The sequence below is a fragment of the Kogia breviceps genome, chromosome 9 (genome assembly GCF_026419965.1).
Source record: "Kogia breviceps isolate mKogBre1 chromosome 9, mKogBre1 haplotype 1, whole genome shotgun sequence".
Lineage (NCBI taxonomy): Eukaryota > Metazoa > Chordata > Mammalia > Artiodactyla > Physeteridae > Kogia > Kogia breviceps.
In genome coordinates this window covers 15,756,474-15,779,637 of record NC_081318.1, presented here as the reverse complement: position 1 = coordinate 15,779,637, position 23,164 = coordinate 15,756,474, and the positions used below count along the sequence as shown (strand labels likewise).

General features: G+C 44.7%; 1 protein-coding gene across 11 annotated transcripts in view; it reads right to left on the bottom strand.

Annotated features, from left to right (window-relative positions):
• The window catches only part of DGKI (diacylglycerol kinase iota), a 463,467-nt gene that overhangs the window by 355,250 nt on the left and 85,053 nt on the right, over positions 1 to 23,164 (bottom strand). The window contains exon 1 of one of the 11 annotated variants that reach the window (XM_067042061.1): positions 5,924 to 6,051. The exons of the other annotated variants lie outside the window; for them this stretch is intronic. Within the exon in view, the coding sequence (XP_066898162.1) occupies positions 5,924 to 5,964 (41 nt within the window). The 5' untranslated portion in view covers positions 5,965 to 6,051. Of the gene's footprint in view, positions 1 to 5,923; positions 6,052 to 23,164 lie in introns of those variants that run through there. 11 annotated transcript variants of the gene reach the window in all.

The window sequence follows — 23,164 nt, the reverse complement described above, 5'->3', positions numbered from 1 at the left end:
AGTTGTGGGATGAATAAATGACAATTTTGTGTACTTCCTTCAAGGCTTTTTTCCTATATACATATGTATGAAGAGTATATAATAACATATGTATGAAGAGTATATAATAATAATATATAATAATACATATGTATGAAGAGTTAATAATAATAAGAGTATATATATAATATAATATATAATAAAGTACACAATTTTGTGTACTTCCTTCAAGGCTTTTTTCCTATGTACATATGTATGAAGAGTATATAATAATGGTTACATTTGCATCTTGAAATCATATTCTGTATTTCAGTTTTGTAACTCCTTTTGTTCATTCCAACCATAGATGCATTTATATTTGGAAGTTCTTAGAGGGATCAGAAGAAAATACAATGAAAACAGCATTATACACGGAATGATTTTGGAATGTTTTGTTCCCACAAAGTCCGATAGTACGTATACTCTTTATATACTATTAGAAATTCATTTTAACCCCACCATTCCCAACCTAATCCCGTCATACAAATCATGATCCAGTTCTTTAAAAACCTTTAGAAAAATCTTAATAAAAATGGAGAGAGGGTGTCTTAAAGATACCTGATAATGAAAGGAAATTATGACTGGGATTATTAACCTTTTATGATTTACAAGTGACTGGTTTCTTCCAATAAAACTGGCAAAGAGCTAAAGAAAAAAGACTGAGTTGGATGACAAGATAACTTAGTGTCATGCCTTGTAGACAATAACAGCAACCCATGATTATATCTTCAGAACCAAATATTGACATGCAGGTTATGACTACAGGATTATTCATGGAGACAACAGAATACACTATTTGTAATTGGGATGTATGGTTGCCATATCCACAAGCGTGATCATCAAACATTTAGGAATGGAATCATCTTTTCTGACTCTAGCATTCTATTATCAATAAACTTGTAAAACCAGATTCCCAACTTCATGTAAGTTAAAACAAAAACAGCTCCTCGGTCTTCTGTCTTTCCACGTTCAAATCGTAAAACACCTATTCTTTGTTCCTCAATTTGCAAAAACACAGAAGAGCAGATCACTAAAATAAGGGCAGGACCCTGGTGATCTCTGCCCTCCCTCTCCCCTTTCCTCAGCTAAGACATCTGCTATCATTTCTGTAGACACTGTTACCTTTCCCCAAGCAGGGTATCCCCTCAAACTACTGCTGAATTCCAGCTCTCAGGCAGCAAAGGCATCAAACTTCCCACCCGGCCCATCTTATCCAGGGTCTAAAGAATTCTTATTTCTCTCTCCTCCTCTCTCAACTTCTTTTTGGTTGCTTAAAAAATCTTGGTGGTTTTTACAACTTTAGCTGAATAATAAGAATCAATCAGCTGTAGGCAGAGGCTGTGAGAGGGAGAGGGGAAAAGAGACTGAAAAGGAGAAATTATAGACTGGATATTTGCGCTTAAAGGGATGTTAAAGTTCATCAACTCCACACTCATCATTTTGCATATGAAGAATCAGGATCTCTGAGGTTAGCCAAAATCCAACCCTGATTCCACATCTGCAAATATAAGAGCTATGAGAAGAGGAACTTGGTCTTCATTTTATCTCCGCCTACAACAGCGCCCATGAAACACTGTTAAATCATCAAAGACGTGGAAAGTTCTGTCTCCAGACACAGCTGGGGTGGGGCTGTTCCCTGCAGCAAATGGCCCCTCGGGTGGGACCCACGATCCAGAGCTGGACACGCTCAGTGGGGTCGGGTAGGAGCTGCAAAGCCGTGGAGCAGAGCACAGTGTCACGGGAGAGCAGCGGCCAGCACCAGGACACAGCACTGGCTTCAGGGAGTCCTAGCAAGAGGCGACAGGACAGGAGATCGTGACAGTGGAACCTAAGATCCAGCAGAATCAGGAAAGGCAGGAAAGAAGGCAAGCCTCAGAGAGGCTAAGACAGGGGACCCTGGTCCTAGAGGAACCAGGGGGAAGGTATTAAGAAGACAGGGTTTCGGCTGCAGGGAAAGGACATGGAAGGAAAGAGGTGCACAAGAGGTGCAGAGCTGGTGAAAAGGCGGTGCTGGAGCTCAGACCCGGGCTTCCCGCTCCAGGTCCAGTGCTCCCACCTGTCCGCACTCCACGCTGCTCCCCCAGGAAGCAAACACCCTCTCGGCTGGTGAAGCACACTGAGATGGGAGACCCACAAGGGGAGGCTCCTTGTCTGTTTAAATCTCTGTTGCATCCCATGTGCCTGGAACACAGCAGTTGCTTAATAAACGTTGAGTGAATGAACAGATGACTGCTCATGGACAGTGAAATGGAAGTTCAATTCCCTGCCCCGATACCTGTGGGTCATTTTCTCACCTCTCCACTCCCTCCCCAGCTCCTAACGTTGGTATTCCAGGTACTGATCAGCAGCTGTAGAAATACGGCGGTCACTGCAGCAAAGCAAAGCGCCCAGCCAGCCCAGCCCAGGAAGGCCTGCCCCGACTAGCAGTGCCGCAGGGCAGCCAGGGGAAGGTAAGTTCTCGCTGGGTTGTGAATATTTCATTCCCTCATCTGTGACCTTGGGGGTTCTGGAGGACCAAGGAAAGGATGGGCATGTTAAGGAAGCTCTTTAAGACCATGAAAGACTTCATGCTGAGATTTCCAACCTGTTCTCCATTTCTTAAAATTTGAGAAAAAAAACTAGTAAAATTTAGGAAAGACCGGGTAGTCAGAAATCCTAGTTTCCAGAGACAATTTTGTACAACTAACTAGATCTCTTGGCCCCAGTTTCTTCGGCTGTAAAATGAGTGGGATATTAGTAGGTGACCTCTAAAGGTCAGTCCTAGTTCCAGACTCACTTTGGTTTTAATTCATATTTTTGTTCCAAAGGTCCAAAATGGGGCATTTCTGAGTCTATGATAACTGTGAATCTCACGCCAATTAACAGGCTAAGTTTCTTCCTATGCTTTCTTTGGAGAAAACAAACCTCCCTCGACAACAGAAGCAAAGGCCTACTTTGGTGAAGAACTGGAGGCTGCAGATAAAGGTTTCCTTCCCTATTACAGGGAGCAGGCAACACCATCACTTCTTAATTTCCATTCCAAAGTTCCTACCTACTAGATTGGGCTAGAAAAATCATTTTGCCTCCTTTGAATACCAAAACAGTGTGTATATTTCTACAGCCACTATGAGAACCTGTCAGAGAGCTTAGTTATTTTAGCAGATTTCTCCTACTGGACAGTTAACTCTCTGAGAATAGGACCATATTCCATCCTCCTGAGTGTCTCTCACTGCACCTAACAGGCCTCCTTTGCACTTGGGGTCGGGGGTGGAGGGAGCTGTAAATATTTGCCGGGCATCTTTTTATACATTTTTTTTATCATATGTGTTCTACACATGTTTCAGGTGTCTCTCTCTTCCTCGTCTGATTGGTTTAGAAGCTCCCTGAGCACCGGTAATGATCATGCTTTCATCAAAGATCCCCTAAGGATTTAGTATCACTGTAGACCTTTTGAAAGTATGTAAAGGAAAAGAGGAAATCAAACCAGAGCATGGCAACCTATGTCTGTTGATGGTCAAATACTAAACATTTTAGGTTTTGCAGGTCATAGAGTCTCTGTCACGACTACTTAACTCTGCACTTGTCCTACGAAAAAACCATAGGCAATATATTTTTACATAGATGAGCATGTCCATATTTCAATAAAACTTTATTTACAAACCAGGCCAGATTGACCTGTGGGCTGTAGCTTTCCAACCCATGAAGTAAATCTTGGAACAAAAAAACAAGCATAAAAACAATTTAGTATCATTTTGCCAGTCTCCATGAGCAACACTGAATCCTACATGGACTCTTAAGGAGCAAGTTAAGAAAACAGACAATAATAACATGATAATAACAAAAGGATGAATTAAAGCAACATCTTTCAGTTTATTGACTATGTCTACGCACTAGCCAATCATTTAATATTATGTACATATGACATATGGATTTAAATATATAACCACATACAACCTATCACTATGTTTCAAAATCATAAGCCCTGCCACAGTAAACTTTGGACTAAAAATCTGGCTACTTCCAAAACCTGTCCCCATAAGAAACCTCCCCTAGCCTGTTCCAAAGAGATCTCTCCCTGAATAATAGAAGTTGGCAGAATACAAAGAGGAAGAGGTGGGCAAATTATAAAAAACTGTGGGTGGTGAATTGCCACCACTCAAGAATAATATAATCTACACAAAAAGGAAAGAAAAACCAGATCTCCCAATCCCCACGAAGGTGTAAATGGGGGACTCCTCGTTCGTGAATTTCAGTCTGTAAAGAGGAAACAGGAAGGTCTAATATTTATCAACTACATTTTTCTGCTACAGAAAGTGGGAAGTTCCTCTTTACTCACCAGCCATCTGAGGACTCTGACCCTGGCACTGGGCACCTGTTTTGGTTTCTGCAGCTTCTACAAAAGAGATCCATCCACCCCGGACTCATCATCCAAGACAGCCAGGAGCTATCTCACATGTGTGTACTCAGGCGCGCACGCGCGCGCGCACACACACACACACACACACACACACACACACACACACACTATCTGCCTGGAAGCTTGGAGCTCTGTCTCAGAGTAATCATATCAACCCCTCCCCGTGAGTCACTAAATAATAAACCAAGTTCAACTTGAGTGGTCTGACTACTGAGAAGAGGAGAAAGGAAAAGGTAGGCTGGCTCTGCCAAAAGATAACAAAGGCTGCAAACTGATCCCCAGCCCAGACGTTCTCTGGCGCTAGACACTGGCCCAGGAAGTGGATTAGCTGGGCAGATGGTATTAGGCTTGGAGCCTGGATCCCTGGGAGAGCCTGCCAGCAACTGCTGGAGAGCCCGCCACATACACTTAGGAAGAATTCCAGGCCTTTCAGGACCCAGCCGCCCTATCCCCAGGGAGTCTGTGCCCACACGCAGCCAGGGGACAGTTTAGTCCCTCGTTGCCATAAGGAATGGAGGGGAAGCAGGAGAGAGTGGAGAAAGCTTAGAGAAGAATGGGTGTAAGGTCTGAGCCAGTTCACACCAAAGGCAAGGTGCTTAGAACGTTTAGTGAATTCACTTTCCGTTCTCTTTGACTCAAGCTCTATCTTCCGCTCAGATTCAGTCTGAGGTGGACAGAGGACGCGGGGACTGGAAGGCAGTACCCCGAGGCTATAGAAAGGCAGAAGTCCTTCCCCCACCGCCTTCACAAGCAAGTCAGTTTCTGGGGCTAAAACAACAGTGACGTCAGCATGGTTACAGTACAGCAGATCTGGCAGCAAATCCCACCAGCTCCAACAGAGCAGCCCCAAATGGGTGGCGGATAAATGAGAAAATGACACCAGGGCAGCCAGTTGCACTGAAGTGGGATACTGGATGTTTCTGTTACAGTATTTTTTTTAAAGGAGAAAGGGGAGGGGGGAGGGAGAGGGGAGGGGATCGGGGAGGGAGAGGGGAGGGGATGGGGGAGGGGGAAGGGGAGTGGAGGGGAGGGGGGAGGGGAGTGGAGGGGAGGGGGGAGGGGAGGGGGAAGGGGAGGGGGAAGGGGAGGGGAGGGGGAAGGGGAGGGGAGGGGAGGGGGAGGGGAGGGGAGGGGGAAGGGGAGGGGAGAGGAGGGGGAAGGGGAGGGGAGGGGAGGGGGAAGGGGAGGGGAGGGGAGGGGGAAGGGGAGGGGAGGGGAGGGGGAAGGGGAGGGGAGGGGAGGGGGAAGGGGAGGAAAAGGACAGCATCCTTGCTGGTACAGAGAGAACACACGGGTCACCGTGGGCACTCCCGTTTCTGTCCTCCGGCTGCTGCTTCACTCGTACCAGAAATGCTCCAGGTGGAGGGACGGAGGGAGCCCAGCCTCAGCCTCTCGCACTCCCTCTCCCAGGAGCTCCCTAACTGGGCCTCATCTCCACTCATCCCGCGCCTTTCAGAGTATAACAAAAATGACCCCATCCTGTGGCTTTCAGAGTATAACAAAAATGACCTCCTCTCCTCCTCACCGCCTTCACATGCTGCAACTTGCATTCTCCGAACGGGCTTCTCATGCGTAAGCGGACACAGGTTAAAAGGGCAGGAGTCTGCCGGCCGACCAGCTCCATATCTGCCCCTCCAGCCGTCTGGAATCATCCTCTGCCTTCGATGCAGCAATAAATGTCTATTTTACCCTTTTCATCTGGAGCTGTCCCCGTGTGACCTCCGCCTGCCCCCGCCCCCCTCACCTCAGGGCACCAGCCTCAAATAACTTCCCTAGTGTCGTCATTCACCTCCTGGATAATTGATAGCATGTCAAGCTGATGCTGAGAAAAGAACAAGGTGGTCAGACGTGTGCCTACTATAAATAGACCCACGACGTGACCAGCATTTGCCAACTTTTGAGCAAAGAAGGCAGAGGCGGAAACAGCAGAGGGAAGCAGAAGCTTCCCCCGGGTCCCTGGAAGAGCTGGCTTCGCACAGGCGGCCTCGGCCCCCGAGAGTAGCTTCAGCCAATAGCAGAGGGCCGGGCGGGCGACACCTCTCCCCACTGGGGGCAAAACTGAAAACATCACACGTGCAGGCACTTGGAGGCTTGTTGGACAGAGGCAGCAGAAATGCTCAAACAACACATGCCTTAACACATTTGCCTTCTTCCTCCCATGATATCTTTCTCTCTTTATGTTTTAGGCACTTAGGTTCTGTAGTTTGCTCTCAAGGGCATTTCTGGTTCCAGGCTTTTATATACATCCACTCACATGAGTAAACCAATGTGTAATCGGTACCTGGGCAGACCATGCATGAGGGGCAGGGCAGACGCTGCATATAGAAAGAGCAAGAATAAACTAAGGTCTCCAGGGTCATGAGGCATTAAGCAAGAATCCTTTTGTCTCAAGTAGCCAAAACGTATTCAAAATAGAAATATAAATGGAAAAATGATAAAGGACGGAAGACCTTTCGCCACACTTTCTAGTAACAATTCACAACCAAATGAGGGAGCCAGTCCGGGGCAAAGATTCCATCAAGGGTGTTGCCTTCCTATCCCAGCCTATTTTTCTCATCTAGCTTCATGATGCCTGCCTTTGAGAGAGATGAGGATAAGGAGGGACAGAGAACAAAAGCAAGTGAACGAAGTTTTCAGGCTTAAACATTACTTCTATGTCTAGATTGAGATCTTCTTCTTGGCTACTCACACATGGAACAAACTGGAAACAAATCCATCTGACTGCTCCTGATTTTTGGAGGCCATTGAATTGCCAAAGAAACAAGTATAGTCTGAAAAGTCCTATAACTGCCCATCGCCCAAAGAAACCCCAGCTTCCCCAAAGCTCCCCCAACAAGAATGAGGCTGTGAAAGTTGTCAGGCCCTGGGGAAGGCCACCCTCTCCTGCGCCCCTTCACATACATCCTGGAGAATAGTAGGCAAAAAGGAAGGTGGAGAGAAACTCTCCAGACACACACCCAACTGCAATCACTGCAAAAAGTCATTATGTTTCAGGATCGCAGAAGCGGACTGTATAAACTCCAAGTGTTGGGGTTTATGAGCGAAGCAGCAAACTGGAAAACACTAGAAATCTGAAGGAAAAGGCTTGGGTCCATGGTCCGGTTCCTAAATGGGTGACTGAGAGAGCCCCTGAATCTTGCAAAAGGAGGTCAGTCATGGAAGGTTCTTAGGAGAGGTATATTTTGAGCTGGCCATTTCACCAAGCACATCAGTCAAACAAAATAAGAAGTTCTTCCTTGACTCAGTCAATCGCCAACAATCAGTGACAAAGAATCAGAGCCGAGAAAGCAATAGGGCCACCAGTATACATACACATCACCAATAAACCTGTTTCCTGCAGAGGCCTTAATAACCAAGCAGATAGGAGATCTCTCCCCTGTTTCCAAGCAGAGCATCTCATCAATAATCCAGACAGGAGATAATATGCCAAGACCTGCTGTGCCCTCCGTGCACAACCTCAGGGCTCCCGGTTATCATGGCCTGAGTTCACACCTAGGAAAAGATGGAAATACACCCTTGGCTGCACAGCCCTTTTCTGATTCATTTGTAAGCTACACTAATAATCCCATGATGCAAACACAGGGGGAAATAAATCATTCGGGAACAGTCAGAAAGGTTATTTTTGTAAGACATAAGGGAATGATTATAATGATTTATTAAAATCTTACAATGTGAGAAAGTAAGATCGGCAAACAAAATCCAATTAAGGAATTCCAAATAAAAAGGAATTGAACTCCTCCAGCCTGAGGTTGACAAAGAAGCCATTCAGTAAAGAGCTTTATATGCTAAACTTAGCTCGGTAAACCTAGTTATTTTCCATGCAGTGCTGTTCTTAAAAGAGCTATTTAACTTCATCCATCTCTAGGATCTGAAAGGCTAGGTGTTCAGACTTGCGGAGTTTTTCTTCGATTTAAATTCCAATTCTAAAATGAACTTCCCTCTGAAACTACATTGAGTAGATTTAACAGTTGATTAACATAGTGTTCATAAGACTAGCTCCTCGACATCTTTCCCCTCCCCTCCCCTCCGCTCCCCTCCCCTCTCCCCTCCTCTCTCTTCCCTTTCCCAAAACCTACCCCTTCAGTTTTCCCCACCTCTCAGTCAGCTCCATCAACCTACCTTCTTTCTCTCTCAACCATGTGGGCCCCCTATATTTTGGATGTGCTTCTGCATATATAACCTGTTTGTTTAGTTTTTTGTTTTATATACTTCCCTTTTGTATTCGTTGCTTCTCTGGAGTTTATCAATAAACATGCTCCAGGATCTCAAAAGCAAAGAAAAGAGAGCTGCCCTTTGAGTCTTCCAAAGTCCCTTTCCTGGGTACCCACACTCTCTTCTGCTCCATTTACCGTTGCATTCATGCCTTCATCCACCTGAGGTCCGCAGGCTTCCCCCTCCCCACTCCCAGGAAACCTCTCACCAAAGCCACCAGTTCCGTCCCAAGGGCGAGACTCTATCAACCTCTCAGTGCCATCTGCAGCTACCAACACGGGTAACCACATCCTCCTCTTGACCACAATTTCCTCCTTTGACTCCCCGACATGATTCACCCCTGATTTTTTGATCCCTTCTCCTTCCCAGGCTTCTCTTCTTTCTTCCTTAACTCTTAGGAATCTGTGCTCAGTCCTCCTCTCTTCACCCATGGTTTCCCTAGAAGTCACCCAGTGTCGTGCTCTCGTGACTCCCCTGTAATGAGGAGACCCAACTTTTCATCTTGGTCTGGGACCTCTCTCCTGACCAGCTAGAGGTGAACAGCTTGCATTCAACATGTCTAAAATGGTACCAGTTATCTGTCCCCCGACCTGTACTTCCTAGGAGAGCAAATCATTCAAGCCAGGACCTGGAAATCAGCTTAATACTGCCCTCTTCTTCATTCCTTACATCCAGACACTAAACCCAGCCAACCCTCCCTCCCCCTGGTAGTCTACGGCTACCAGGCTAGTTTAGGACAATGTCACACCGGCTGGGTCTTCCTGCTGCCAGTGAGACTAGACACATTGCTCCTGCCATAAGATTAATCAGTGGCTTCACATCAACAACAAAGTAAACCTAAGCCCTCTGATGTGTCCCTTCTCTCATTTCCCTCCCACCTTCTAGCCATCCTAAATTATTTGTAGTCTCCCAAAGGCTGAAAGCTCCTCCATCCCTTCCTGTCTATTCTTTTCAGGAGGAAGGAATGCATCTACCTTCTCCTTTGACTGGGGAATTCGTTAAGATATATTTCAATTGTTATCTGCTCCACGAAGCCTTCTATTATGGACTGAATGTTTGTGTCCCCCACCCCGCCCCAATTCATATGCCGAGGCCCTACTGTGCATGTATTTGGAGATGGGGCCTTTAGGAGAGTCATTAAGGTTAGATGAGGTCATAAGGGTGGGGCTGTGATCCCATAAAATTAGTGTCCCTTATAAGAAGAGACACTGGGAATCTCTCTCTCTCCTCTCTCCCTTCCCCTCTCCCTCGCTCCATGGGCACACACTGAAAAAAGGCCATGTGAGAACACTGCAGGAAGGTAGCTGTCTGCAAGCCAGGAAGAGAGCTCTGAGCAGAAACTAAACCCTACTGGAACCTTGGTCTTGGGCTTTCCAACCGCTAGAACTGTGAGAAAATGAATTTCTGTTGTTTAAGCCACTCAGTCTGTGATATTTTGTTATGGCAGCCTGAGCAGTCCAACCCGTCTTCCTTAATCCCCTGTCCTCTCACCCTGGAGAGAGCTGGTCAGCCCTCCTATCACTTGTACAGTTGTACAAGTGATATGACATCCATATGACAGCATCCACCATCCTGTAATGCAATGCATGTTCACACGTCTTTCTCACCTACTAACTATAAACTCCTTCAGGGCAGAAACAATGTCTTATCCACTTTTGTGTTCTTCTTGGTCTAGAACAGTATCCAGCCATAGTCAATGTTCAATAAATGCTTGTGAGATGAATTAATGAACTAGTAAATGAAATGAGTAAAACTGAATTTGCATCTGGATTGACATGTGGGCGTTTCTGTGTGCGGATGTGTGGGGGGTTGTATGTGCATGTATGCCTATATGATGAGATGGCTTATTTGCAAGGGGTGACCATGTGAGTGGATCGATGTGTTTCATATTCAATTGTAGAACCATTTCTCCATCCCCTCCCCAAATCCTCCTGAATTCCTAATGCGATTCCCACACAAAAATCGCCTGACCTCATTTTTTATCTGGGTCTTCCTTGTTTTCCTTCGACTTGGGGTACTTAGCCAGTTACCTCCCACTGCACGTGGTTTTATTCCCATTGGCTGGCACTGACAACATGAAGCCAGACTGAAGTCACTGGTTCAGGAAATCTCTAACCCAATGAGATCTCAATGTAGAGCCTGTTTTCCCAGGGCTCTGGGAACCCTTTGCATCACTGCTGGACAGATATACATATTCATGAGTTATCATGTAGCTGAGAAGAACAAGATGATTATATCCACCCGGCAGAAGTCAGTTTTTTTTTTTTTTTTTTTAAAAAGAGAGTTTTAGGCTTATAGTAAAACTGGAGAATTGTGCCTACTCTCTCCAGCTTGGAGACAGATCTCTACACCCTGGGGAAATCAGTCCTCATTACATTTTCTCTTTTCACAGCTATTTATGGCAGCTTGGAACAAAGAGCTGAAGTCCTGTACCTCTTGTTTTAACTTTCCTTTATGCAAAAGAACCTTCTTTTCCAACAGCTTGAACGGTACATGCTTATTTGGAGGGAAATGGATATGGATCTGCTTTTCCATTTGGAAATGGATACGGATCTGCTTCGCCACCACCTCCCCAATCAAAATGGCAAAATCTTGGAAATGACAACTGTGACACTAAGTCTATGGCACCAACATGATTCTAAGAGCCCCTGAGTGAGATGCGGGGCTCAGATCTCCCTGAGGTTCGCCATGCACCTCGGGCCACGGCCCATCCCAGGAGTGGGTCCAGCATGTGTTTCTGTAAGGAGAGCTGGAAGGGAGAAGTCTGTTAGAAAGGGAGAAGGGATGGACTCTCAAAGCCCTATCTGCAAAGCACTTTGCCAGACTGAGAGGAGGTCTGAGAGGTCCTTCCCCAGCAGAGCTGCTGGTACTACGTTGTGTGAGATCACAATGGGTGTGCTGAGGAGAGAGTTAAGCCAAAAGCATCACTTGTAATCATGACAATTTCTTACACGGTCCATTCAGGTGCTCTGATCTTACTCAGAAAGGGACAACTGCACTCACCTATTTTTTAAAACATCCACATTCTACTTGATAGAGAGTCTCAAGCAGCTACAGAAGTCACTGGACACACAGCAAGGGTGAAAGACTTCCAATAAATTCTTAGGTAATTGCAGACGTGGGCTGGGCAAAGAGGCTGCATTTAATGTGAACTCACCAACACACACACACACACACACACACACACACACACACACACACACACACACACACACACACACACAGAGGCAACGAATGCGGACCATGCCCAATCTTCTGTACCTCGAGTCAGGAGTCCTGCTTGTCCTCAGGGGTGCCTCCCTTTCTTTGAATCAGCTGGGCCCACCTCACCTGCCAATGCCCCTGCTCCCCCCCTCTCCTTTCCCTTCCAGGCTCTGTTGGTGACTATGGTGATTTCTGTAACAGCCAAGAGCCCTGAAGGGAGGAATGGCATTTTCCAAAACTCTGGGCTTTTACGCAGCCAACTCCTTCCACCTCCCTGCCTCCTGTCCAAATCCTAAGTGCCTCAGCTGGGAGCCTGTTGTCATGGTTACTCTAATCTTTGTCTGCTTGGCTAGTTAAACAAGTTGACTTTGCTCCAGCCTACCTCCTGGTGGCCCCACCTCCACGTCCTTCAGGGCTTCCCTCCCTCCCTCCAGCTCCATCCTTGGCTACTTCCTCTCCTGAGGGATAAAAGGAACGGGCAGTGGTCATTGCCCCCTTCCCACCCCTCCAGTCCACCCGGTCTGATCAGGAGGGTTTTCTTTCATGCTCCTAAATGGAAAAGTACCACTCATGACAGAAACAACCAGTGATTGAAAATGAAGGTTCTACACAAATTCTAGAAGTGGAGGGGAAGAGGAGCCAGAAGGCCTCCTTTAAGTGAGAACTATTTTGCTCTCTTCAGGGAGAACTATTTTGCTTGACAAAAAGAGGCTGGTGTCTTGGAAAAGTTGTTTGACGGGCCTGCTGAGGCTGGCTGATGTCGGTCCAGCCAGCAAGTTTCCCCCAGAATAAGACCTTGCACCCTGTTCTAAAGAGACCGTCCCTCACCTCCCTTTCACATCCTCACATCACATCCCTCATCCCTCCAGGCTAGAGAGATGACATTCCTTCCTCTCGTCCAGGGCAATGCCCTTCAGGCTGCCCTGGATTCCATAATCTCCTGACTCCTTAGGTATATTTTTTTCAACTTTATTGAGGTATAACTGACCAACGAAAATTGTAGACAGTTAAAGAGTACAACTAGACGTTCTGATATATGTATACATCGTGAAATAATCCCCACCATCAAGCTAATCAACATACCCATATGCTAAGATAGTTACATTTTTCTTTTCTTTCTTTCTTTTATTCTTTCTTTTTTGGGTCTTTGGGAATGCTTAGGGGTCTTAATTCAACCCAAATTTCCTCAGTCTCCTGAATCTTAAACCAATTTCTTTCTACTTACTCTTTCCCCTCAGCATGTAAACACAATTTCCCATCTGAAGACAAAATCCCCCTTTGACTCTCTGGTTACTGCTCTCTAGTCTTCCTTTCTGGAAGCCGTCTCCCTTCCTATCTCTATTTCCTTGCTTTGCATTCAACCCACTAACAGTGGTTTCCTCCAGGAGCATGACAGAGCCCAGGTTACAAAGAACTTCCCCGTTGTCAAATTCAGTGGACACTCTTTAGTCTTCTAGCCCTCACAGTCCCTAACGAGTGGCTGTGATGGTTAACAAATAGAATTCTGGAGTTCTTTTACTTATTTTCAACTTTGGCCCCAGCATTTATCAGCTGCGTGGCTTGCACCAAGTTATTTAACTCTGTTGCCTCCGTTTCCCCCTATTTCACTGAGGTAATAACAGTACCTACCTCACTCGGTTATTATGATGATTAAATGAGGCAACACAGGTAAAAAAAACAAAGCAGTGCCCATTCATAGAAAGCACTAGAAAAATCACTGTCGGCTATTATTATTGTCCAAAGCCTCAGCAGCGTTCAGTGTTGCTGCTCTTCCTCTTCTTGAAACCCTCTCCCACCTTCTTCTCCTTCCCCTGTGTCTTCCTCCTCAGATTCCTTTGTGAGTACCTCACAAGCTTTCTGAATATCTCACAGAGTTCTGCTCTGGACGTTCTGCTCTTCTGACTTTAAACATGATCCCCGTGCAACTTCAGTCATATCCAAGATTTTAACTACCGTAGCGCGTGGTCGACCACCAAATCTCTACATTTAGCCAAACATCTCTGCTAGACTCCAGACTCATATATCTAACTGTTGGGTATCTCCACCTGGATATCTCACAGGCAACTTGAACTCAATTTAATCAAAGCAGAACTCTCGGGGACTTCCCTGGTGGTCCAGTGGTAAAGAATCTGCCTTCCAGGGCAGGGGGCGTGGGTTCAATCCCTGGTCGGTGAACTACGATCCCACATGCCACGGGGCAGCTAAGCCCACGAGCCACAGCAACTGAGCCCACGCGCCTCAACTAGAGAGCCCACATGCCGCAAACTACAGAGACAATGTGCTCTGGAGCCTGCGCACCACAGCTAGAAGGAGAAAACCCGCACGCCACAACTAGAGAGAAGCCCGTGCGCCACAGCAAAGAGCCTGGGCACCACAAGGAAAGATCTCACGTGCTGCAACTAAGACCCAATGTGGCCAAAAAAAAGAAAAAGAAAAAAAGCAGACCTCTCCATCTATCTATTCTATCCCAATGAACGGCACCACCTAGTAGCCCAAGCCAGAAAAGTGGTTTCCCTCAACCCCTCCATCCAGATAATAACCAAATCCAATTAGCTCTACTTCAGTCTCTCACAAGCCCATCTAAGCTGTCTGTTATTAATGACTTTTTCCAGGCACTCAATATTTCAGGCCTAGATTATCAAAAGTATTTACCCTTCTCAAATCACTCCTTACACTGCTGTCAGAACAACCCATTTTAATGTTGACAGGATCATGTTTCTTCCCTGTATTAAATCTTCAATAGCTCATCATGACCTATAACAGTATTTCCCAAACTTAACTGGGGTTTTCTTACAAATATCTGGGTCCCACCCTAAACTAACTGAAATCAGATTCTCCAAGAGGGACGGTATTTTTAACAAGTGCCTGGTGCTTCTCAGGATCAATAAATTTGGAAAAGGCTGGCCTCTAAGATCAGAGAGCAGGTCCTTTGTGTTATAGCTGTTCCTCTTTAGAGAATTCCTAAGGTCTCTCTCACATTCTGTAATCCAGCAGCAGAGAGCAAAAAAAGTGAGGGAAATATGTAACACGTCTCTCTGTTCCCATCCTCCGCCACTGATGGCCATTGTCAACTGGTTTTCCATGTTGTGTCACACCCAATCCCCACTGCTCCTGGTCACTACGCCATTATTAATGCTGCTCCCTGAATGTGGAACAGCCTCACCCCAACATTGATCACACAGCCAACTCCTCCTCATTCTTTAAAGCTGTTCAAATATCACCTTTTTCCAGGAGGCTTCGCTTGGTTCGGTAATTCTCCCCACGCCCACCCACCCCAAGCCTCCATGAGGTTCATTTCATCTGTGCCCCTCCAGCATCCTGGCTTACCCTCATCAACACCCCATTACAGGATACTGTCTGCTTCTTGTTCTCCCTTCTAGAGGTCATGATTTTCTAATCCCAGCACCTAGACCAATTGCTGGCAACCAGGGAACTTTGCATTGTTGAGAGAGTGACAAAGAATGATCTCAGTAGGCTTTAGCTTCATCGTCTCAACCGTTCAGATCTCTTTGAAACCTTATCATCAACCAAAGTATTCATTACCCCTCCCAACTTCAGATCACTTACAATTTTGCATTCCATGTTCTTTTTATCCTCATCTAAGTGATGATAAAAAAAAAAAATCTCAGTGCACAGAGTCCACAGGAGAAATCTCTCTGCATACCTGTGAGGTATGGGTTGTAAGGACCCTGGAGAAGTCATTCAAATGGAGATGATGCTATCTGATCATCCCTTTATACAGCTCATATGTATTGATCTTATCCAGGAAACTTTGGGTGGAAAGTACCTGACACAGACACGGTCAAATGTCTTGCTGCAGCACAGACATACCATACCTGCTGTATTTACTCTATTTAAGGCTTTGCAACTTTTAAATTTCTTGAAAAGAAATTACGCTACTCGGGCAAGACACTCTCAGAGAGCCAGTATTTGCATTTAAGGATCACTCCTTTCCTATCCAAGTACAAACTGTCTGTTTCATAACCTGTTCAAGAATGTTTTATGGAAATGATCTCAGGCCCTCTAATCTATAGTTCTCTCATTTTTTAAAACCTAGAAAATGTCTGCCTATCTCAGCTTTCCAGCTCCTGTCCCATTTATTATCCACGATTCTCCAAAGATTCTAAATAGTAATTCAATAGCTTCTCTCTGTTATCTAGAATGTAATTCATCCAGGCCACAAGGCTTGAATCATGTAGCTCAGGCTGGTGTTTGCTTACACCTTCCTCATCTGGAGAGAATTTGAAAAAAGGGAACTAGGACTAGCTTTTTCCTATGGTTAATTGTGGGTATATCCTAAAGTTAGGGGTATGTCCTACAGTTTCCTTTAAAGACTTAGACAAATCAATCATCCATTATTTTTTTCAAGCAGAGAGGTACACACACACATACACACACACACCCACACACACACGTTCTGGAGTCAGAAAGAATCCAAGTTTCATCATCTAGGAGCTTTGCAGCCCTGGGCAAGACTATTATCCTCTATGAGCCTCAATTTCTTCAAGTTCAAAATAAGAAGAACAATAATGCCATTTTTCAGAACAGCTTTAAGATATCAGTGAGTTAATACAAAGGTACCTGTAAACAGTACCTGCTACTGAAACTACAATTAGACTTTTTTTCAAGCTATATGAGTAATTTTTAGCATGTGATTCTTGATGTGAAAGGGTCCAGAACATTGTCAGGAATCAAATGGTAGGAAGAATGAAACCAATCAAGCACAGCGATGCAGGACTTCCCTGTATTACCTGCTGAAAAGTATTTATTCATAAATCTCACCTTCCTTATACATTTGATGTGAGCTTCACACTGTCTGACTAAAAGAATGAAGGAAGCCCCCCTGAATCATGGGAAAGCAAGGATGCTCCATAGAAAATAAAGAAGAAAAAAAAAGACCAACATAGACAACCTAGAACAGAGTGAGGCGTTGGCAAAAGCAGACCTGTTAGGGTCAGACCCTGCTGAGAGCTCTAAGATATGGCCTAGAAGCCAAGAGTTTAAAGAGCAGGTGAGCTGTGTATAGTTTGCAGGTTGCAGGCAAATGCTGCTGCACCCAGTTCTCATCTCATTAGGTACAACTGTCTCGGCTCTGCATGCCCCCAACACTGGTCCCCCCCACATCTGAAGGCATTCTAAGGAACATCTGTAATGGAAACACACAAATCTTTCCTGGCTTTCCATTCCTTTTATGATTTTTGCTTCCTGTTTCAGTTTTTAGACACAGAAACAGCTGAGATGTCTGTTAGCTCTTATTTAGGTGCCCAGGCCTTCAATGACCTCACTTCTTTACGGGCTCAGGTCGGGCTTGGAGGAATGAAATTGTGAGATATAGGAAAGAACATGAGTCCTCACGGCATCAACTGCTCAGCCATCACCTGGGATGCACCCTTGATTCTTAAACCTTTCTATGTGTCTGTGATTGTTGAGGTGTATTCAAGCTTTAAGCAAAATATACCACTTTTTTTTAGCCTTCTGAAATAGGAACTATATTATAATTAGTCCAGGAATTTTGATCTGCCTTTCATGGGGAATTGTTTTTTCTTCAGTAAATTTAACCTTTTTCTCTAATCTCCTTTCACACTTCTTTCTTGCCTCCAAGATAAAATCCTTCTATTTGGAAAATTAGAAAGCACAGAATTCTTAGGTCCAGGGTCACCCATTCTCATGGGGCAGACTTCTTCCTTCCTAAGAAGAGTCACTTTCACACGTGAAAATTAAAACCAAGAGAGGATCACTTAGCACCTCCCTCACGTGAGCCCCTGGATTAAGGGACCCCTACCAGTCACAAGGTCCGCTGTCGGGTTCTTGGGCAAAGTGGTGATTAAATGGTCAGTGGAAGAGAAGTCGGAAGGGAGAGAAGGGTTCCTCCCTGACCTGCCTGGATGTTTACTTTCTTCTCAAGGCAAAAACAGAGGTACCTACCCACCCAGGAGGAGCCACTCTTCTCCATGGGAACTGCTGGCACAACATGCCATGCTATCTGCCCCTGGTCCCCAGTATGGCCTCCACCCACCACGGAGCAATTGTCAGCCTCTTGTAACAACGATAAAAGCATGCCGTGATACCCCTGACCAGAAAGGACAGAGCAGTCTGGGCCTGAGAACCAGAGCCCTGAATAAGTGACAGGTCGTCTAACTGCCTTGGCATTTGCTCCGTGTTTCTGTATCATTAAAACATCTATTTTAAGCCTCTAAAGGTGTCAACTGATGGCTCCTGGGTTGACTTTGATGGGCTCCTACCACAGATTGGGCAAATATTTAATAAATGTGCTTTGCTGCTCATCCCAGATGTGGGTGATGTCACTCTAGAACAGATCATGTTTCTTAAGGGGCCCCATCCCTGTCCAGACTCCGCAAGTCCAGGGCAGCGCCCTGGGAATCACTGTTTTTAAGCCACTCCCTGAAGGACAGTAGAATTATTGTTCCCAGTGAACAGACTCTCACACTTCAGTTTCACAATGCAGAAGGAACCTTCTGCACTCTTTTTGCTAAATATGCACATCTAAAAGAATCTGGGAAAGGCCAGGATGGTTTCTGGTTAACTTGCTTCAGATACCTCCAACAGTGATTGCAGCAATGCATCGCTTGTAGCAGTTGGTTAATAAGTTCTTAACGTTCATTTAGTTCATGTCCACCCAAAGCAGAAATGCCGGTCCATAACAGAAGTATATCTAAGCTCTGATTAAGTGCCTCCACAGGCAGGTCATTTACCACCCAAAAGGCAGTTTTCCTGTCCAATAGCGCCTTTCTTCCTGGTTTGCCTGGGGTGCCAGTGACAGTCCCATTTTAGATCTATTATCCTGGTGTATTTAAAAAGCCCCCCTTTTGCTCTCAATGTCCTGGTTTGGAAGATAATAGAGTGACCATATCATCTACCTACACCACAGGATAAACTTTAGATCCCTTACCCTGAGATACAAGACGCCCACCACCTCCTCCCCACCCACCTCCTCTCTCTCCCATCTCATCATCCAGCACTTCCTGCCACACACCGCCTACTGACACCACATAGAAATGCTCTCCTCTCTCCATTGCACACACACAGCCACTGAGGAACACGTAGTAACTCGCCTAAAGTTTTGCAGCCAATAAGTAGAAGAGAGTTTTCCATCTATGGTTTCCATCCAGTTCCATCAATGGTTTCTCCTGAGATGCCACTTCCAGACCCTCAGGCCCTTTGCTAATTGACCTTCTCGGGCAAACTCTTATTTTGCTCTATCTAATAAAAGACACACCAGCAAACACGAGGCTTCAGGGGAGTCTAACCATCGAAGACGGTGTTACTTCCCGGAATCAATACATTATGGTTCCATTAATGCAGGGTTTTAGTTGCCTCTTCAGATTTAGCAGCTTATTTGAGCTTTAGTCAAATAAAACCTAAATGTCTTTTCTCTACCAGAACTACTGCCAGTAGATTTTTTTTTCTCCCATCATTACCATTGATTTTTTTAACTCCCAAATAAGATTTTACATTTATCTCTTTGTAACGTCATCTAGTTATTTTTAACCCAGCATTCCAGCATATCTAGATCATTTTGAGACGGGTTTTTGTCACTGATTACATTGACCATTCTTTCCAGCTTTGCATCTGTTAAAAGTTTGATATGCATGTCTCTTGCGTCTTCTTTCAACCTCCTGGCAAGGTTACTGCCCAGGGCAAGTCCAAGAACTGGGAATCTCTGGGACTTCCCTGGAGGTCCAGTGGTTACGACTCCGTGCTTCCACTGGAGGGGGCATGGGCTCAATCCCTGGTCAGGGAACTAAGATCCCACATGCCACGTGGTACAGCCAAGAAAAGGAAAAGAAAAACTAGGAATCTCAAAACGATTTCACTGGTGATGTTCCTTGTCTGTGCCATCACAGTCTTCCAATGGGCATCCCTGAAGAAAGCACTCTCTTGCCAAAGGTTACAGCCATTCCACCCCAGCCTTCTACAATGAGATGTGAACATGGAGATCTTCCTAGAAATGATGGAGCAAATCACACTGTGACTAAATGACTCAGCCAAGTAGTCCTCAGGCCTGGACTGACTCTAAGGACAGGTAGAGTGTGCTATGGAGGTTTTCAGAAAGGTCCTTAAGCTCCAAAGCAGTCCAGCCTTCCAACTGGCTAAGAAGGGAAAATTCTTTATTGGAGTTTCATCCCCAAAGCCTGATTCTTGTTCCTAAGAGAAATTACACTTAGACCTTAAGCCAACATCAGGCATTTTTACCTCAGTATGATACAGAAAGGTTTTCAAAGACGACCCTTGAAAGGAAAAGGCCCAGAAAAGCCTGGTTGAACACAGGTTTCCCTGAATGTCAGATCTAGCTCCTGAATCCTGACAATCTGTCCTTTTCATCTACAGATAAAGACAGGAAGAGAAAACAGTTAAGGGATCACTCAGGATTGATAATCCTGAGAGCAAAGGAAGAAAGGTCTAGATCAGGAAGCTCCAGTAGGAAGAACAGTGAACCACCCTATTGTTCCAAAACAATTACTGCAGGATTTTCCAGGCTAACAGGAAGACAAAGCAAACATCAGAAAACAATTTTTTTCAATGGTGATGTAATCTGGCTTCCATTAAGTATGCCATGTTAGCATGGTGTTTATCTCTGCTCCCTTCCCAAAATGCACTGTAAGGAGAGTGATTAAATTTAAAAAGTAAAATTCCACAAGGACATAGAGAAAAGGAGAAGTGATAACAGTAAGAAGGAAATGTCAACAGTCTTCCAGAAGACTGACATTGAATAAACAAGTCATTACCGACCTATTAGAATAAGGAAAGCTAAAACTCTCAAAGGGCAAAGCCAAGAAAAGAAGCCAATCCACACTGTGGGTCCTCAGCAAGGCTGAGGGACTGGAAGTAGTGTCGTGGACGTCCTATGAGGCAAACAGAACCCTCCTGGTCCCCAATCAGCGTCAGACCATGCCTTCCCCATCAGGGCAGGAGATGAGAGATTTTCTTCCTAGAGAAATTAAAAGAGGGGTGCTCAGGAACAAGACGCACAAGTGGGGAGGCTTGCGTGGATGTGAGGGTGGTGCAGTGGCAAATGTGAGCCTGCAAAGGGAGAACTGAGTGAAAATCAACACCCATAATGAGATCTCTCTGTCCCTGCCCCATGCTTGGATCCCATAACAACTGTGGCAGGCACATGTCCCCAGGAACAAGTCTGGAAGATTCTATTCTGGGTAATCTGACCTGCCCATGGGAAAAGCTTCCAGATGATGTAACTGGGGATCCTTCAACTAAACAGATCTGCAGATCCCAGATCACTCAGCAGGGAGACCAGCTAACTGGAGAGCCTGGGTCCCCCTCAAGGTACATCCCATCAGTTCCTTAGAGCTTTCCTGTCTATGTGAACTGATGGCCACAGATCTGACAAAGCCACTAATACGAAAGATAGGACCAAAACACACAATCAGGACGAAGGAACTGAAAAATCAACAAAGGAACATGCCACAGATAAACAGTTTTGGGGATTTAAAAATATCACAGAAGAAAAAGTCAACTGAAGAGTTAAAAGATAAAGTTCAGGGAATCTCCCAGAATGTACGACAAAAGATAATGAAAATATAAAGGTAAGAGAATTAGAGGATCAATTTAGCACACCCAACTTCCAGGTAGTAGGAGCTCCAAAAAGAAAAAAATATAAAACAATAGTGAAAAGAATGAGATGACAGTAAATGAAATGAAAGGAAAAAAAGAAGTGATAGTATACATATGGCTCCTCTATTTACAGTATGTACAAAATCACAGTAATTTAAAGAGTGTAGTGATTAAAAGCAGACTCTAGAGCCAGATTTCCTTTGATGTGAAATCTGGCTCCACCAACTACTACCTGCACGACTTTGAAAAAGTGATTTAAACTATGTCTCAATGTCCACATCTGCATAAAAGAAAAAAATAACACTACGTACTTGATATTGTTGTTACAAAGATAAGTTATGTGTCCAAAGCTCTTAAACAGTGTCTTGCATCCAAAATGTACCCAATTATGTTAGCTATTATTTAAAGTGCTATATAATATTACAGTACAAATTATATGATCACTAAATTTAACCTAAAACTTTGATGTAAATATATGAGGAAGAGAGAGGAACAGGAAGTATGTTAAATGGGACTCAGGGGTGTTAGTATAAAACCTTATCACTCACAGAAGCCAGTGTTATAACATGTTATAATGTCTCTGAAGGGCAAATCAAGTAACAGTAGCACAAACATGGTATTTTAAAATGAAGAGGTAGAGAGGGCAGACAGCAGACGCAATAAGAACTACAATCTTGCAGCCTGTGGAACAAAAATCACACTTACAGAAAGATAGACAAAATGAAAAGGCAGAGGACTGTGTAGCAGATGAAGGAATAAGATAAAACCCCAGAAAAACAACGAAATGAAGTGGAGATAGACAACTTTCCAGAAAAAGAATTCAGAATAATGATAGTGAAGATGACCCAGGACCTTGGAAAAGGAATGAAGGCAAAGATCAAGAAGATGCAAGAAATGTTTAACAAAGACCTAGAAGAATTAAAGAACAAACAAACACAGATGAACAATACAATAACTGAAATGAAAAATATACTAGAAGGAATCAATAGCAGAATAACTGAGGCAGAAGAACGGATAAGAAGATGGAAGATGGAATGGTGGAATTCACTGCTGCAGAACAGACTAAAGAAAAAAGAATGAAAAGAAATGAAGACAGCCTAAGAGACCTCTGGAACAACATTAAATGCACCAACATTTGCATTATAGGGGTCCCAGATGGGGAAGAGAGAGAGAAAGGACCCAAGAAAATATCTGAAGAGATTATAGTCAAAAACTTCCCTGAAATGCGAAAGGAAATAGCCACCCAAGTCCAGGAAGTGCAGAGAGTCCCAGGCAGGATAAACCCAAGGAGAAACACACCAAGACACACAGTAATCAAATTGACAAAAATTAAAGACAAAGAAAAAGTATTAAAACCAACTAGGGGAAAACGACAAATAACATAAAAGGGAACTCCCATAAAGTTAACAGCTGATTTCTCAGCAGAAATTCTGCAAGACAGAAGGGAGTGGCAAAATATATTTAAAGTGATGAAAGGGAAGAAACTACAACCAAGATTACTCTAACTGGCAAGGATCTCATTCAGATTCGATGGAGAAATCAAAAGCTTTACAGACAAGTAAAAGCTAAGAGAATTCAGCACCACCAATCCAGCTCTACAGAAAATGCTAAAGGAACCTCTCTAAGTGGGAAACACAGAGAAGAAAAGGACCTATAAAAACAAACCCAGGGGGCTTCCCTGGTGGTGCAGTGGTTGACAGTCTGCCTGCCGATGCAGGAGACATGGGTTCATGCCCCGGTCTG